Here is an 18,483-nt window from a genome sequence, read left to right as displayed (position 1 = left end):
GCAATAGGAGTGGATGGAAAAGTGGGTACCTTCTTCTCGTCCCAAGAAAAAAATGCAGTACTTCAACCAACATGAAAATATGATGGCATATTTGAGAAAGTCTTCAAATAGTAGGGCTGATGGCATGCCCGCTCCGAAAGAGGAAAGTGAGTTTACAGCTCCTACCTCCATTTCCCAACAAACATGTGTCCGGCAGCAGTCTGAGATTGCACTGCTAGAGGAGGTATGGCACACAGGTTCCAAGATCCTACTTTGCAAAAGTGAAAATCTACAGAGCCCAGAAAAGCTTTAACCTAGATGAGAGTGCAGACAGAGTATCGAAACCCAAGAGTGAAGTGCAAGGGGGAATGTGTGCCTGTTTAGAGACTATGTAGATGACAGGGCCCCAAAGGCATAGATGTCTTCTCTCGCGACATCTAGGCAAGGTTCCTGCTGGCAGTCCAGCCTCAAGGGCGGTCCATGTCTCTGTTGAGAGTGCTGTGGACTTTAAGATATCCTCCCGAATCGTTCAGTGGATCGGCTCCTGCAGGGCTTTTTCATTTTGTATTTTATTCAAATGTATAAAGCGCTTTACGCCAAAGCACTGAACACAATACAAACGATACAAATCCAATGACACCAAAAACGAGGAAAGATGTTCTTTAAGAGAAGAACGAAAGAGAGGGTAAGAAGTGATGTGGCAGAGAGCGGTTCCAGTGTAATGGAGCGAGAAGAGAAAAGGAACGGAAGCAGGATGTGGCACAAGGAGGATGGGCTACAGATAGAAGAAATTGTGAATGAGACGGAGAGGGCGAGCAGGACAGTCGAAAGATACAAGACAGGAAAAAGAAGGAGCTTGTGATGTGTAGTGTTTTACTTGTACCTATCTCAGGAATTGGCAATCCTCGATAGCTGGTGATACTTACTATGAAGAGCATGTAACCGTGGAATATACAATGCAAAAAGCTTTAATCCCAATAGCACATTGCACGTATTCACTTTATGCATAATGCATGAGCAGGCCTGAAGACCTTCCAGGGAGTGTCTGGATTTCCACACAGCGTTATTGCCGGTGGATTCTGGCAATCCCTGCCGTTCTGAGCCTGAGGATTGAGTAGAAGAGCGTTTCTCTCCTGTTCCATTTTGCATTGGTTCAACATATCTAAGCTAACAATGGCAACAGGGCATCGCAAAAGGTCCCCGAGCCTGACCACCCCTGAGGCATGTTTACATTATATGCAAGGAGGTTGGGTTGAAGGACAGCTGCTTCCTCCCCCACTCTCATTTTAGGGCAGTCTTCCTTGAGGGCAACCCATCCCTGTAGAAACAAAATAGTGCCTCCATGCCAGCCACCCGCGCCAAGATACCATGAAAATGATCAACGTCACGAAGTACAAATACCGCTTAACGAAGCATACCAAAACTAAGTCTGAAATGACTAGACATGCGCACTTCCCTAAGGACACGCGCTGCTGTGTGAAGTAGCAGTCAAAGATTACTGTGCAGGAACAGCCCTATGACTCCTAAGATTCCTGCAAAAGCAGCTTCTCTTGTAAACTGTGGGATCTAGACAACCCTTCCTTTCAGGGGACACCACACTGCCACCTTTCACAAAAGGAGGTAGCTGCAGTACAGTGAGTGAGTCATACGGCAGAGAACTGACCTAGGAATATACAAATTAGGGCACTTACAAACCAAAGACCACCTCTCTTTGCACTCTCTAATCACATATGTGTATGCATTCTACGAGAATGCTCCTCTTTAGATGTAATGATAAGTAGAGTATGTGCCCTTTTATGTTCACAATGCAATTCAACTATGTCAATCTGGTGAAAGCACTTCTGTGTTAAAATCATTGGCCACCCATTCCCTTATTTAAACAGGTCCATGTTTATAGGTTCTTTGCTAGGTCTGGAAGCCCACACATTGTTCTTCTCTGGGTTCACTTGCACAGCATCTATACATAGCATATAGATTGACGCCCCCGCCCCCTTACCTCCCCTGCAGTCTACTGCATTACCTTTTACACAATCAGCCATTGGCTTCATCTTCTCGAATAGTTGGGCTTTGCAATCCCAGGATTGAGCTTCAGAAATTCGTGTTGAGGTGGTAAAACATACCTTTGCAAACACACCTCCACTGAAGACCACCACACAGCCGCTCGCATACTACGCAAGCACTATCTGCTGGATACTAAGTTAACTACCCTGACAGTCATTTTGCCTCTAGTTATAGACACCAGAGAATTGCCCTCTTTTTTTCTGAACTCCTCTTCTGAGCCAGGCATGCCGGGTCTACATGCATCTAATTGGTCACAAACCCTACCCGTTCCTTTACCTTTATGACAATCTCCGCCTTACATCTGATGTTTTGCCTGCTCCCACGTTCTACCCCCCCTCTTCCCCAGTCCAGTTCCTATAGACCACAAACATAAGAAAGTATCCATAACCAGAGGCGAAAAACAGGAAGGGCTGTGAAGTGGAGATTGGTGCCGTCAAAATGTTATAATTGAAAACAGTGCTACTGTGGCAGCTCGATCCAAGTTCTTCTTAATGAAGACCTAGTCTGGCAAAGGAGCCAAAGGGAGGTTAAACAGCTTCATGTGGCAGAATAAGACTTCTGATTCCTTACCCCCAAACATCACTCTCCAACCACCCTGCCCTATTCAATTCGCTAACTCCCATCTACCCACAGCTTAACCATACTGGGGACCAAAACCCTTAACTTGAAGCTTATGCAATGATCTTTTCTGGTACACAGCCATAGACCAGTTCCCAAGTGCAAGCGCTAGAAAACATGGAAAGAAGACTTGTGTTAAACAAAGAACTACCTTGGAAAAGAGAACAGATCTCACCTTCTTCCAATCCATGATGTCCTTCAGCTTTCGGAAGAGAAAAATGCCCCGGCCCTGTGATCTTGCCACCTAAACAGTAAAGAGAGAGGGATCAATACATTCAGGCAGGGGAATACCTAATCCCCCACACTAGCGTGAGATGGGGTTTTAGATTCTATAAAAGACAAGGCAGCGAATATTATGCATCACAATTTTTACACTGACATCACAGCAGCAAAGAAGAAAAAACTTTGTAATAAAACTTTCTGAAGAAAGAACTCATCACAGTTCTGCAATATAAAACATCCCAATCCAAAATGGAGGGCAGGTCATGCCCTAAGAGTAACCAATGGGCTTAGAGCCAGTCCCATAAATGTCCCTTTCTCTAACACCAACTCCTCTTTCTGATGCTGTTCTTCCTCAGACGTCCACTGTAGAAACTATCTGCGTAGCACGAGGAGTGATTATCCCACTGAAAACAGGCGAAACTTAAACTCTTCCGCCAACCGAACTTGAACCGATCTCCTTTCAACAAGGACCTCTCATCCGAAAGCTGAAATAACCAAATCAACAAGTAAGGGTGAGCGGGTGGGATAATATTCGCCTCCTTGTCTTTTATAGAATCTAAACCCCCATCTCACGCTAGTCTAGCCCATCTCAAAGGCTGATCTAACTCGGGAGTACACACCACCTTGTCTTGAAGGACAGGCCTAGGGCATTCAGACCTCAACTTACTCCTGTCTCCCTTAGGTAAAGGACGCATGATCCAATATCCTAAGAATGAAGAGATCTCCTGAGAAGGGTGCCACTCTGCAGATCTAGGGTGCAATATGAGGGCAGGGTCAAAAAATGGAACACCATTAACATCTAGCACAGGACCCTTTTGTGTAGGGGCAGGGGCCACCTTTCTTTTGCCTATCTTAGGGGACGAATCTGAATCTTCAGAGGTATCTGAGGTGGAAATAGGAATAGGGGATACTGCCGCAGGAAGCTGCGAGGGGGCTGGCCAAGGAGTTGAGGAGAGGGGTTGCTGAGACTCTTCCCACCCTCACTTCTGCCCTCTCCTAGGGGGAAGACTCACAGGACGTGACAGGGGAAGGACTGAGTTGTCCTGAAATATGTTTAATTTTTCTGGTACATTTTTTAGGGGGCTGAGGCTTGACAGAGGGCCCAGCATCCTGAGAGGGGTGAAAATCAGCGATGCGGTTGATCAATCTATCAAACGCTGAAGCTAGTGTATCATTGAGACCAGACAAAGCCGAATCCAGGGAAGACTGGATTGCTTGTGCTACAGACGGTTGTTGACATGACTGGTCTACTATATTATCTTTTTTCTTTGAAGGACGCGCTTGAGTGCTGGCATCCACCGAAACAGGAGCCATATTTTTATCCATGACCAACTTTAGCAAATATTGTGCTACCAAAGAAGTGTCAACTTCCACCCCGACCAAAAAGAAGCCGAGCAGGCTGTCCAACAGGTGCACTTTAATCAAATGAGCCGAGCAGGCTATTAAAAAATATATATTTATATATACACCCTAACAGGGCGACAGAAATTGTTGGCAGCCGAGCAGGCTATGTATACAAACACACCCTAGCAGGGTGACAGGACTGGAGGCAGCCAAGCAGGCTATTTAATTTGGTATATACACCAATAAGAATTCACCCTAGCAGGGTGAAACCGAGGGCAGCCGAGCAGGCTTGTTCCACATAAACACCTCAGCAGGGTGATAATGCATGACCAAACAGAAGCCTAGCCTGTTTGCACCTGGCCTTATACGCGAGCAGCGTATAATTATAAACACACGCGACGCGTGTGAAGGAAAAAAGAAAAGGAAGTGCTCAACTATGGTGACGCGCGACGGTAAGGAGCTTAGCATCTTTAACCTACCGCGCGCGTCACAAACTAACATGAAAACTGTGCGCCGGCTCCGGCGGAACAATAAACAAACTTCCCCTGAGGGAAAACGAAGTTCACGCGTCGCCGCCTATTATGAGAGGCAGGCGGCGCGAGGTAAATGAAAAAATAACACGGCGGGAGCGCCGTTTACAAGCAAAAGGAAAGGACTTTCACACTCAGAGCGGAACGTTCCAAGCGGAGCGCCGCAACAATGTAACATTGTGACAGGGTCCAAGCGTGATAATGCGAACGCGCTAATTACCAATACCATATAAACTAAAGAAAAGAATGACCATTTCACTGTCACAGTGCAGATAAAACACAATACTCTTTCTACATGACACAAAGTAACACTCTAAACTCCGTCTTATCAAACACTAAGGCAAGAACTAGGAGGAGTGACTTAGCTGTGGCGTCAGCAGCAAAGAAAGAGGAGTTGGTGTTAGAGAAAGGGACATTTATGGGACTGGCTCTAAGCCCATTGGATACTCTTAGGGCATGACCTGCCCTCCATTTTGGATTGGGATGTTTTATATTGCAGAACTGTGATGAGTTCTTTCTTCAGAAAGTTTTATTACAAAGTTTTTTCTTCTTTGCTGCTGTGATGTCAGAGTAAAGATTGTGATGCATAATAGGAGCCTCCTGTCTTGCCATAGAATTCAGCTGTCAGTAGGCGGCTGCATCATTTCCTTACCCCTCCAACCCAAAAGGACATCTCAAGGACAGTGCCTTCTTATTATTACTTCAGATCAACGTATGTTTTCTAACTTAGTACACAGTCTTTAGTTGTGATGCGTTGAGCGTTATTGTGCATTTGTATAGCGCTTTATATACCATTCATATGATCTCAAAGCGCTTGTGGGTTCAACGTCCTTGGGGACCGCAGTCCAGATCAGTGGAGAGAGTTGATGTAGTCTATGGTGCACCGGTGCACTCTGTATATGTGTAGCCAGGGTGGTTGGAGCGTTGGTAGCCGCATTCTAATATAAGGTGCAGTGCGGTGGTTGTGAGAGATTAGTGGAATGTGAGCAGCAAGGAAGGTGGTCACTGAGTCTGCATTCTGCCAGCCAATGGCCTGTGTAAGAGGTTGATGTGTGTAGCTAGGCCGATTTTTCTGTGGGGTGTAGCTGCGTTCTATCAGGCTGTTGAGGTGTACATGGAGTAGAGTAGGTATGTGTGCACCTAGACTGTAATTGATATAGGGGTATAGCTGCGTTCTATTGTTTGTTTGTGCAAAGTGGAGGGTGAGCATATTGGTATGAGTGATGACTGACAGTGCTTGCCAGAGATTTCTTATTCACTGGTAACTTCCTGCATGGGCTTCATTGACTTGCCCTTGCACTCTCTGTTGTGCCTGCTCTTTCCTCCACCATATCCTTACTAGGGCTCTACATTTGTGTGTTATTAACTTTCTGCAGTTTGAATCTTTTATATATATTTGCTCATATATTGCATGGGCCACCATGTAGTTTGTCACTTATTTTTCTAATGAATTTAAAAAAGAAGCTTCGACGTTTGAGTATCTAATGAGAAAAATGTGTTACTTTGACCAGCCCCGTCGAATGGCCCTTGAGATAGGATGACTATTGGACTCCATGAGGTTCAGGTGTGGAAACGGACGTGCACGAGAAAGATCAATGTCTCCCTGAAGACCGCATGCACCGTCTACCAACTTCAGAAGGCATTTCCTTTGATGACTCAAGGAAGATGTCAGGGCTTTCAAAGGAGGGCAAAGGCGATTTCGGTGGGCGCTTGTTTCATTTTACCCAACCATGGTCATATTGGACTCAATGTAAAAATGTGTGTTATTTATGAGGTTTTTAATTTACTGAATAACACTCCTTGGTAGCTTCGTCTCCAGTGAAAGGTTCACTTAGACTGATTAGCACCCAGAGGCAATTATGAGATTGCAGTTCTGGCAAAAGCAGTTCGGGGTTTAAATACTGCATGACTTTACCCTCCGCTCACATTATGATTGGGGGGTACCACATGATGAGGGATTGCAATAGTGCCTGAAATTCATTGGGATCACCCCGTGATTTTACATCCACCCAAAGGAAGAAATAAATACCATGGGAGCCTCCCAAAACCATTTCCCCTGCAAGTGAAGGGGTGTGCCAGAACACCCCTTTAACTGTCAGTAAAAAGATGGTGCCCCAGCGCATGAGAATGGGCACAGCATGGGCGTACGCCCCTCCTGATGACATTATCCCACCCATGTGAGCAACCTTGCAAATCCAGGTGCGTTAGGGGCACTTCCAGGCCTTGTAATGGGTTACACATTGCCAAGCAGAGAAAAGGCAAGTACTCTCCGGAGTCTGTTTTCAACTGCAGAGGGCACAATGCACCAAAGGATCAATGTGTGCATGTATTTTCCCACAGGAAAGGCACTGCGTGCGCCCCGGTTGCCCTACATGCATTTGCAGCCTTTCCAGAGCCATGGAAGACCCCCTTCCTTTCATGCCTGGGGTAAATCATGGCCATTATTATGAACTTCCTCTCATGATTTCCAGGGTCTCCCAGTCTAGGCACCTAACCTGAGCAGGATGCAGTATGATAGAATATTCTTCACTTGGGGTTTGGGGTTTAGGAGGGTGGGGGGCAGAGACCAAAGGTGGAAATGATTGTTCCAGCCCAAGAGGAGGGGTCGAGTGGGTTCAAGTTGCGACATAGAAACGCGGTTTCTAGGACAAACCATTGCTGAGGAGCCTGCATGGGCTCCGCCACCGGATTCATCACACAAGTAAGGTGGACAGAGGTCTCACCAAAAGGCTAATCGCACCGTAGTCCCGACAGTCCCGACTTTAGATTAGCCCAGATCTTATGCAGACCAAGCAGCACCTCTGAAGGTGGAACTCAGAACATGCCCTTCTCCCTACACCTACACACAAGAACCCCCAATTGTAATCTGTTGTTCAGGATCAGATGTTTATAAAATGGAGACACGGCTGGTGCCAAATGGCAAGTTGGTGTGGAGGGCTATTTAACTAAGGTTAGATACAATCATTTAAAAGCTCACACAAGAACAGCAACTGGGGATGAGGGATCGCCCAAAATATTCCCAGCTCACACAGTGGGTACTACATCCAACAATTAAAGGATTAGCATGTGGACAATGTATACCATTAGTGAAGCTAATCAAGGAAAATGAGGGCAACTAAGGCTTTATCAGAGCTATTTTTGAGATGCTCTCAGTTTAAAGAGGGGCAGGAAAATAAATGTACATGAATGAGAGGGAGAAGGATCTGGAGAAGTCAAATGATGCTGAGGCTTGGGAGGTTAAACAGAATTCAGGCCATGATTTACACTCTTGGGCATGAGATGAGGCTGAACCCGGTTTGGAACTTGGTTGTGGTCCCGCTGCAGACAAATCTAGGAGCAGGTGCAGGGCACAGTTTCCTTCACCCCTGATCTCGTCAAGCTGATTTTTAAGATCGAGGTGGGCAGATTCTGTTCCATGTCCTGGGCGGAAGCCGGATTGACACATGCCTAAGATTGTGTTGTCCTCAGAGAATTGCTGAACCTGCAGGTAGGCTGCACGGTCTAAAATATTTAGTAGAAAGGGGACAGTTGTAATAGGCCTATAGTTAGATGGGATGAATGGTCTAGTGAGGTTTTCTTCAGGAGGGGGAGGACCCAGGCTTATTTAAGGCTGGCTGGCACAGTACTTTTGGAAAATTAAGCATTTATAAAGGCTGTGATGACTGGGGCTAACAAGTCAGCACAGTCTTTGATGAGGGATGCTGGGCAAATATCGCCTTTGCATTTAGAGGGTTTGCAGAAGACATATCCTGCTGTAGATTTGTCTGCAGCATTGACCTGGTCGACCATCAAATCCTCTGCCAACACCTTACTACCCACGCCAACGTGTCCCCACATGCAACAGCCTGGATTGCATCCTTCCTGGAATGCAGAGTCATGAGATTCTTCTAAGACACTGCCAATGCCTCCCCATCACCTGCGGTGTACCCCAAGGGTCCTGCATCGCCCCCACACTTCACCAGGCCACTCTTCAACATCCTAGACTCCCTCGGCATAGCGTACACCAACTATGCTGACGACACGCAAATCCTGATCCCACTCTCAGCTAACTACACTGATGACTAATACTCTAACAATATTTACTCTACAATTCAGGCATGGATGGAATTGAATCACTTATGCCTCAACGGCGACTAGACAGAAATCCTGAAATTGTCGGCACACCCAATTCCCGCAAGTCGCTTAACACTCATTACACGTCCTTCTGGATTGATCAGTGTGGCATTCCGGTCTCAACTACAGTAAAGACACTAGGAGTCTACCTTGACATCTCACTCACCTTGTCCAGACAAGTTTGTGTCATTGCCTCCTCTGCAGCATACACCACAAAAGTCCTCAAAACAGCCAGACCCTTCCTCACTAAAAACAATTGCCTCACCATTGCCCGGGCTATAATTGGCTCCAAGATAAACTATTGCAATGTCCTATTTACAGGCACCTCCGCTGGTAACCTTAAAAAATTGCAAGTTATACAAAATAACACCTTGAGAGCAGCCCTTAATATCAGAGAGCAGCCCTTAATATCACAAAACGAAAACACATCTCCAAAGCAAGAAGAGAAGCTCACTGGCTGCCCATCCAGGAGCGGATCACTTTTAAAACACTCTCCATTGCCCACAAGTGCCTTGTCAATACAGCGCCCCCTTACCTCACACAAAGAATCATCAAGGCTCACCAGGACCCCATACACGGACAGACTTCTTGTGCCTAAAGTGAGGAGATGTAAAGCTGGAGGCTCCAGCTTCCCCTACAGCGCCGCTAAACTCTGGAATGACCTTCCCCCCTCCCTGAAGGCTGAGAAATCCTATTGGATCTTTCGTAAAGCCCTCAAGACTCAGCTCTTTGCCCAACCCCCCCACTTTTCCCATCACACCTGCAAAGTTACCCACCCCCATCTACATTACAGCATGCACAGCATGACCAATATGTACAAGAATGCTATGTCGCACTTTATCTGTAATTACCTCTGCTCATTCTTGTCTATGATACAAATACATGACTAGGTTTGCCTCCTGGACCTGTACATGCAACAGCGCCTCAATGCCTCTTGGTTGTATGTGCACTTTACAAATGAAATAAATAAATGTGACCTAGAAGCTGAGGCTGGACTGGCCCTTTTGGGTTGGAGCCAAGCTTGATTTACATATGATCTTCCGCCCTTCTGTAATGTCAAGGCAGGCTACAAACATTAGTCTGGAGGGTTGACCAGAGCTATGCTAAAGGTTATGATTAATGCAAAGCCTTCCAGACATCAACATTCAGTTTTGCGGTTACAGACGTCACCACATTTGCCCTCAATTCTTCATTCATGGAATCTTTAGATACAGTTCTACATTAATGCCAATCTGTACACTGTTCCTGCATTGTGAAGTCTCACGAGTAATTCACACACTGAAATCTAAATTTCCCGCCAGAATTGCCCTTTGTGGTGTCTCCTGGTTATAGTGAGAACAACTCCATGTCTTCCTTTCTACTTTTTTCCTATACAGATTTACCCTCTGCCAAAGCTCCAAGCCTGCAGCAGTCTCCTGGATGTAGGGAGCACACTTTCCATTCTATCTCACCCAAAACCCATATACGCCTGTGTACCGGTTTCATAATCCACGTGATTCCAGGATTCTTCCGAAACTCCTCCACAAAAATGTGGTACTCGGATGGCAGCTCAAATGTCTTTGGGAAAAAGTCGCACTTGGCTGCCTCAGATTTCCCAAGATCCCTGTCTTGAGTCTTTCGAAACCGCTTCAGATTCTTCACCATGAGGTTCTTCCGGGTTAGCTGCAAATGTGGAAAGAGACCAAAGTCAAACACAAAGCTTTTTTTATGAACTTTTATGGGGCATAAACTCATGTCTAAATATATGATCAGGGTCTGAGAGTGACCAGAAAAGTGTATTAGAGAGTTTCTAAAAACTATTTTGTATCGAGGATTGGGAAAATATCTCTGAACCTTTCTGGGGCTCATCCCTCATCCCAACCTCTACCTCCATCCTGCTACTTTCTGAATTACATTCCTGCTCATCATTTATTTCCCCTTTTCCACTACTTCTTGCTGGGAATCACAGTCTACAGTGCATTGTTGCTTCTGTCCTCACTATTCCACTGTTGATCACTCTTACATTTCCCCTTGAGGTCTTTCCCCAGAGACCAAACGCTCTGCTCATCATTCCCCAGGTCTTGCTGCACTCTACTGCAGTGGCCCAAGTAGTGTCCCTTCCTCGCTGCGTAGGACACACTTACCTCATAGTGGTTGCGGAAGTGGCAGATGCGAACATGCTCTTCTAGGTAGATGCGATCAAAGTTCTCCCTGAGCCATCCCACGTCACACCAGTAAAAATCCCACTCACCCTCACTGCAGAGAGAGTAATGGAGAGAGAGACAGAAAGGAAATGTTCAAATATGATTGAAGCACATTGTTCCCACCCACGCACATGTAACTCTGAGTGCCATGAGAGCCCACTGGCACTGCCTTTCCATAAAGTGCACCATCTCAAACAATCCATCACCCTCTATCTAAAGGTGCCCATTAATGTTCATGGCAGTGCAGGTCTGGGCAGCTGGCTCACATATTACCCTGTGCAGAGGTCCGATTGCAGTGTATTGAGAGAGATGTGGAGCTAGCAGCATAGCATAAGGCGTGTGAAAAAAACATTAAACCCACAAAGCAAAGGACTAGGGTAATAACTACTGTCATGTCCTTACTCTTTGACTTCCACCCAACCAGGTCTGTGGCGCAGGACATCCAGGATGGTGTTGTTCAGAGCACACTTGAATCTGATGCAGGCCCGGGGCTCCCTGTAAGACATACATAAGTTTGGATTCTCAAAATACCATGGCTAAAGAGACTAAAATAACCTGGATATATTCACCATCATCAGTCTCCGCAACAGAAAAGGAGGCCAGAGCCCAGCTATAGCATGCATGCAAACATAAACATATCCAGTCATCGGCCCAGCAGCTCAAAGCATGAACGCCTTGTGCAGAAGTAACTCTGGCCTGGAGACAGAGAGCAGCATGTTATGCAGACTGGAAAGTGGCATTTTGGGCACCATCCAATCCTCAAACTTCTACCTCCTGCTACCACAAATACAGAAAGACCTTCCTTGAGCACTTTCAGCTTTTTGATGCCATTATTGGAAATGCTGCATCCATACAGTTCAGCTTCCTCCAAGATGGCAGCAGTGTCCTGGTACTCTTGCCGTTTATAGGTGCCAAAACAAGACGTCGCCTCAGCTAGATAAATGCAGCATCGTGTTTGTTCCAAGCATGGGAAACAGCACAATTCGCCATTGGCTGCGAGTGTTCTTAAAGATGGCACCGATAGCACAGCGAGTAGAGCGCTCGCTTTGACATCTGTGCTGAGTCTGCTGATGCAGGTTCGAATCCCGGCAGCGTCAAACTCAGCGTTTCATCCTTCCGAGGTCGATAAATGAGCACCACACATCGTGGATAATAATAAGCAGCGCTCAGATACCTGAGGGTTCTTAGAGCTATATAAATGCCAAATTATTATTATTACCTCTCAAAACATGTGTATTCACCCGGCTTTCCCCAGCAAACAAAGATTGTCCAAATGGAGAAAACTCTACCTGGCCCGAGGAATGCCCTACCATTGTCCAGCAGCATATTTTCTATTACTCTTTTCCTACCTTCCAGCCTAGCGTTACAATGTTACTGAGCAATGTTACCCTACCTGCTAGCACATGCAGTGGTTGGTCCTCAGAGGTCCTTCTGATATCATTCTCGAGATTTCCTGTTCTCTTCCAATCAAACAGTTATGACAGGAACTAGTTTGGAGCAAAAATTTACTTTTGGGAACCATCGTTTTCTTGTTGAATTCCTCTCTCTGGCCTCTCAGACTGCGTTTGACCACCTGGACCCCTGAATGCATATTGGCATGCAGCCTTCTCACACTTGGCTATTCTGATGATTTTCTTTTGGACTGAAAAACTTCGAAAATTCAGTTTTATGGTACTAAAACCTAAAAAGGAAGCATCCTATTCGTCACTACATGATTTCATTATATGCTATTGAACTAAAACTTCAATACAGATTTGGCATTACATGCTCACAATTTTATGGAAGGACTCCATTAGTATGGAACACCTAGTCCTGAGCAGATGGTCTCGGGTCAACCCTGTATTATTTATTAATCAGGTACATCAGGAGTTGTTGATTGGTCTTGGCACAGTCTCACCTCTCCTCCCATGCCAATGCCTTCTTGATCCTTCATGAAGTGATGTTGAACCATCCTCCCTTCTCTGCACAGGCCCATGGGGGATTTATTGCATGATTAAAGATCTCAGGTCATGCAGTTAATTTGCCTGGTGAGCCCTCGGTTAAGGCAGAGCTTGTAAGTAACTTTACTTATTTGGTAAATTCTCAACATGGCAGGTTACACAGCTATGTAAAATGGATGAAGGACTACAATGAATAAGGCGGCCAAGCGATAAAACACTTTGGCACCAAGATGTGTCATTCGCACAAGGAAAGGGTTGTAATGGGAAAATTAGGGTTGCCATTCCTGCATTGTACCTATGGTAGTGCACCCCTTAAACACAGCCCAAATCAATAAACAACTTGCACCAGACAATCGTACACACACTGCTGTACAAGCATCTTACATCTGCACAAGATATTGTACGTGGGTAAGTGTACACTTATTTATCTGACACTGATGGGGGCATTCTTGTCTTCTGTGAATGGTGTCACAAAGCAAAGCAGGATCAACACCAGACTTCGACAAGAATTGGTGGAAAAATAAAGGTTTACTGAGGGAATTTACAAAGGTTCCCGATTAAATCGGATCAACCTCAGACCACCTTTCTGACTTCATAGGTACCTATCTCTGCATGATTGTATGAAGGATTAGGGTCTGCGGGGGGGGAGAAGACTAGGGGGGTGCCAGCGGTGGGAGGGGGTGGCATGCATTTGTTTTTTTGGTTGAATGTTCAGAAGGTTTGGCAGTTTAGCCCGGCTGGGCTGCATGCAGGCAGGTAAACATAGGTCGGGTTGACCTGGAGGGGTACGTCGGACACAAGCTTGCAGGAAAGAGACTAATAGATGCACTGTGCATAGAGACATTAATGGCACTGCGGGCGTTTGGACTTGATTATTTGCCTCTCAGTCTTTGTTTGAAACGCGTGCAGCTGCTGGACTGTTGTGGATTATCCGCATGCTGTCGTTTCTTTAGGTTTGTTTTGTTGAAAATGTTAATAAAAATAATTTTTAAAACAAAAGGGAAAAAAGTATCTATCTCTGGGTCTTAACAATGTATTCTCACCTGAAGAGGAATGCTGTATCAAGCAGGGGTGGCTTATCTGAGGTAAATACATCTAGAGGTTGGGTCAACCAAGGAAAATTGGAACTCAACAGTAGGATGTTTTCATGTAAGGTTCCAAACCAACAAGGTCTCTTGAGTGAATGAAGTCAATTGGTTTTCTGTATGTCCAAAATATTTCTATAGAGCTCAAAACCCAAAGCCACTACAGTACTGGAGCCGAGAAATAAAACACTGATTAATAAATATGAATGGGATTAATGATAAGAATGTAAGGAGGCCTTTTTTAAAACGGCATTAATCTGGTCCCAGTCAAATGTACTCCTTGCACAGAAAATCGTCCAACTTGTTTGGATGCACGTCCAGCTCCCATGCCCATTGAGATTGAGGAAAATATATTGAAAATATATTAAGTGCACGTGGACGATGGGGGGGGGGGGGTGGGGGTGTGTGTGTGTGTGTGTATAGATATATAGATATATATATATATATAACATAGCAACCAAAGACAATAAAACATAATGTAGCAGCCAGCCCCAGTCTCTATTGCGAGAGATACCGAAGCACTGCCATGTTAGAGGTAAGGACTACCTTGCAACAGCCTGTGGTGGAAGCAGCAGTATAAAATGGCAATGAGTTTAGAATCACTTTCCCATTCCATTCCATTCCCCAGCAAAAACAGCTGAGCACTAAGGCCTTGAATGCCTGGTAGATAGAACGCAATTGAATCACGTTGCAAGCCTGCAAAATCAGAAGGGAATGTCAATGGGCAAATACAGGTAAGGCTGCACCCGCCATGAAGGACAAACCCATGGGAGCCAGGCAAGAGGTCCTAATCTGCCAAACAACCCAACCCAGATTTAGGGCACAAGCACCCCGCAGAATAATAGTCGTCCTATTTGAACTGTCAGATGCCCATGACCAGAACACCTAAATCCTTCACAAGTTAGCTGATTAGTGAGGTCCTGGGGGAGGCAGCTGATAAAGGGGGCACAAGGTGTGAGCGGTCTTGTGATTTGTACTACTTAGGGTGATGCCAACAAATCCAGCTTTGCACCGGGGAGGCACGGCAGGGGTGCCTGCGTGTCTGGAATCATGAGAAGCACTTCATTATTCTGAAGGGTCAATTTGACCTCGAAAGTATCCACTCAGCTCATGTCAACGACCAGGTGCACATCACGTGACTAGGCCCATGGGGAGGGTAGCATTCCCAGATGCCCACCAATCATACTAGCAGAACCATGTGTCGGGGCTGGAGTAGATTAGATGCAGCCAATCGGTGGAGGTACTATAAGGGACAGGTAGTAGGTACATGGGGTAAACCAACAAGTGTGGTGGAATAACATTGTATACTGGTTGCTTCATGAGTGATGATGATGTTCTTTAACATTTTCTGTCTGCTTTGAACTAACCCAAGAGGTGCACTGAGCTTTTTTCCTCAGAGGATTGTTTTTCTTTGTCTGGTTGTCAAGGAAATTCATTCTTGGCGGTACCGATTATCAAGAATTAGCCAAGCGAAGGGGAAGTATTGGCACATACATTTCCAATGTATTAGTTAAGTAGAGGGAAGCATTCCTGTATATACATCTGTGTGCCAAGTTAGCCATTTTAAACTGGCAGGAATAGGAAGCCAGTGTAGATGGCATAAGGTAGGAGTAACAGTTTTCATAACAATTCGTACAGCGTTTTTTTCAGAGCATAAGAAGTTTCTGACACAGTGATTTGGGCAGACCCGCACAGATGGAAGTAGAGCAATTCAAACTTTGCTACTAGTATGGCTTTAGCAGAGGTACCCAAATGATCCCGACTAAGGCACAGAAAAATGTGTTTAAATAGAAAGAGATGGTAAGAAATACTGTTGTCAATGTCAACCCAGTTGATTTGAGAAGAAAGGTCGAGATGGGAAAAGTAGACCCCTAAAGTTTTTACTTTGGATAAAACCGGAAGAGAGTGGGAGTCTACTTGAAGCAAAGGTTGGCAAGGCAACAGAGGATCTTGCGAGGATGTACAACAGCAAAGTGGGTTTCCAAGACGGTTGTTGCGCATCCAGGTTTGTATTTGAGCAGTGATGTCTGAAAAATTATTACTATCATGGCAAGTGATGCCAGTAAGTTTAAAAGACAATTGTGTACCATCTCAATTGCAGTGATACACAATATCCAAATCAGTAAAGTGGATCTTGGAAAGGCTTTACATGTTGACTGAACATCAGCAGAGTCAGATCAGAGCCTTAAGGCAGAACATTGTTCACATCACTGAAAATTCAGTCTGGATAACATCCACATTTCTACAACCATACACAGACCAGCATGAAGCCAATCTTCACCCCCTTGCAATAGAGGCTAATCTTTGGAGTTAAACACCATGGTAGAGGGTGTAAAAGGCAACTGACAGATCCAGCATCATCAAAAGAGTGGTCTCAAGGTTATCTAAATTCTAGAGCAAATGTCCACGTACATCCAGCAATGCTCTTTCAGTCCTTCTGTGGGATCTGAACCCCAACTGCTGTTCCCCATAAGCTGCTACAATTTCTCGAGTTATACCCACGTTTTCGAGAACCTTCTTGAGAAAGTGAATATTAGCGATAAACCTATAATTAACAGGCTGATCTGAGTTTAAAGAAAATTGTTTTGGCAGTAGTGTAATCCTGAAGCGCTATACCTTTCTTGAGAGAACGGTTTAGCATGGTTACAAAAAAAGGCAAGATTGCATCAAGGCAATCCTGTAGAATGTGTGCGGGGCATGGATAACCTGTGTATGTTGTAGGCCATGATGTATTTCCGTGAGTGAGGCTTCACGGAGATCGAAAGCAGGCAAGAGTTTTAGCACAGTCTCTAGTTCTAACAGTCTTTGGCCTTAATGGTCCTCAATAAAGGGATTCCCTTATATGGCATGCCTTCACTTTCTCCGTTTCCTAATGTCTAGTGGGATAGGATAACTCCCACAGCTCTTTCCTGGCTCTCCTCTCTGTTAGATTGTTAAGGGGCAAACATATAGATGCTGCCCCTCCCCAGTCTAATATTGTAAATATGAGAAGCATTGCAGACTTGGACAACTGTATCACCCATACTCTTAGCAGTGGCAGTAATAATAACCACGGTGTGAGCTAAAGATGGCAAGAATGACCACACAGATGGTAGAAAAATACATGCATTCATTAGTCATGAAGCACATATGCATTCACCATGAAGTCACACAGACATTAGATTATATGTGCATTTATACATGAAGAACATCTGTGACACCATGCTGAAGTGCAACGCGAAGAACATCTGCTTTTAATTTGCTAACATATAACGCAACAATACCGAACAGCCATCACATATAAAATTGACGCCACAGAATGGTTCAGAACCAGTCAGCCCTTCCAGGCTCAGAAAAACGTAGCAAGGCTGAACTCACACAGACACATTAGACAGGTTTGCTTAACACATAAGATAATTTAATACTGAACATCAGGGGCGAGTACAAGGAAAAGAATGTCTTTCCAGGTCAGCACAGAGCAACATCAGCAGGAGGGGTGGGGGTCCACAAAGGAGGGTCCTGGAAAATGGGTGGTGGGGGGTGTTAAACGCAAGTGACTCAGCCAACTGCGTGTCTACATTATTGTTAATGCAGTGCAATGTTGAAAGCTAAATGTCCTGGCCTGTGGACTAGGGAGTCCGAAATGGTAACCTTATTGGGACAAGTAGTGCCGTGGTACCGTCATCAAACCTCCCAACCTCCAACACTACTGTGCTCATTTGTTGGTAACCTTCCAAAGTGCCATGGTTGATAAAGCCACCACTGTCCAATCACTAACTCCCATCCACGGTGCCTTACACATTGTTGCATCGCTGTTTTTTACCTGCTGCAACATAGAAGGTGGTCTCAGGTGCAGTTAGCAGATAGTGCCTGACCAATGATCACACTAACCACTACATAAAATCTACATAATTGACTCCCTTAACCAACACATTCCCACCCTAGGTTTTTGTGAAGTGACACGTCACTTGTGATGTCATAGCCCTTTATAAGTGTGGGAATTCATTAGCCAGACCCAATAGTTGCTCAAATAACTTCAGAGGTTTAATTAAAAAAACAAATGGATTCAGGCTTCTATTCAGCAATTAAATTATTCAGTCTTTTCTGATAGCTCTGGAATAAGGGTCTCCCAAAGTTTTTCTTTCCTTCCTTCTGGCCTTCAGTCTACTAGGTCCAGCAGTATTCTTAGCCTTCAGTCCGTGGATCTTCCGCCTGACACGGCGGGAATCCAAAAGACACAATGTAACCATTTTGGCTGCTTTTATGTGTTCCTCCCTGTACCTCTGCCAATCAGCAACAGCATTCTTACTTGGAACAATCAGGACCTTAAACCCCAAAGACCCGCCTCTCAGTTTAACCGGCCTGTCTGCAGGCCGCCTCGTTGCCATTTCGTTTTCCCATGTGGAGTTATGCCATCCTGACCTCCCGG

At 45.3% G+C, this 18,483-nt stretch overlaps 1 protein-coding gene across 2 annotated transcripts in view; it reads right to left on the bottom strand.

The window, feature by feature from the left end:
• Nucleotides 1-18,483, bottom strand: part of TTLL9 (tubulin tyrosine ligase like 9) — a 208,509-nt gene that overhangs the window by 98,549 nt on the left and 91,477 nt on the right. For both annotated transcript variants that reach the window (XM_069651005.1, XM_069651006.1), the window contains exons 3-6: nt 11,453-11,545; nt 10,991-11,102; nt 10,344-10,529; nt 2,834-2,902 (exon numbers count right to left, since the gene is read on the bottom strand). In XM_069651005.1, the coding sequence (XP_069507106.1) occupies nt 2,834-2,902; nt 10,344-10,529; nt 10,991-11,102; nt 11,453-11,545 (460 nt within the window). The remainder of the gene's footprint in view (nt 1-2,833; nt 2,903-10,343; nt 10,530-10,990; nt 11,103-11,452; nt 11,546-18,483) is intronic.

The sequence above is a fragment of the Ambystoma mexicanum genome, chromosome 3p (assembly GCF_040938575.1).
Source record: "Ambystoma mexicanum isolate Mex_15411 chromosome 3p, UKY_AmexF1_1, whole genome shotgun sequence".
In the NCBI taxonomy this organism is placed as follows: Eukaryota; Metazoa; Chordata; class Amphibia; order Caudata; family Ambystomatidae; genus Ambystoma; species Ambystoma mexicanum.
This window is presented reverse-complemented; position numbering and strand designations above follow the sequence as displayed.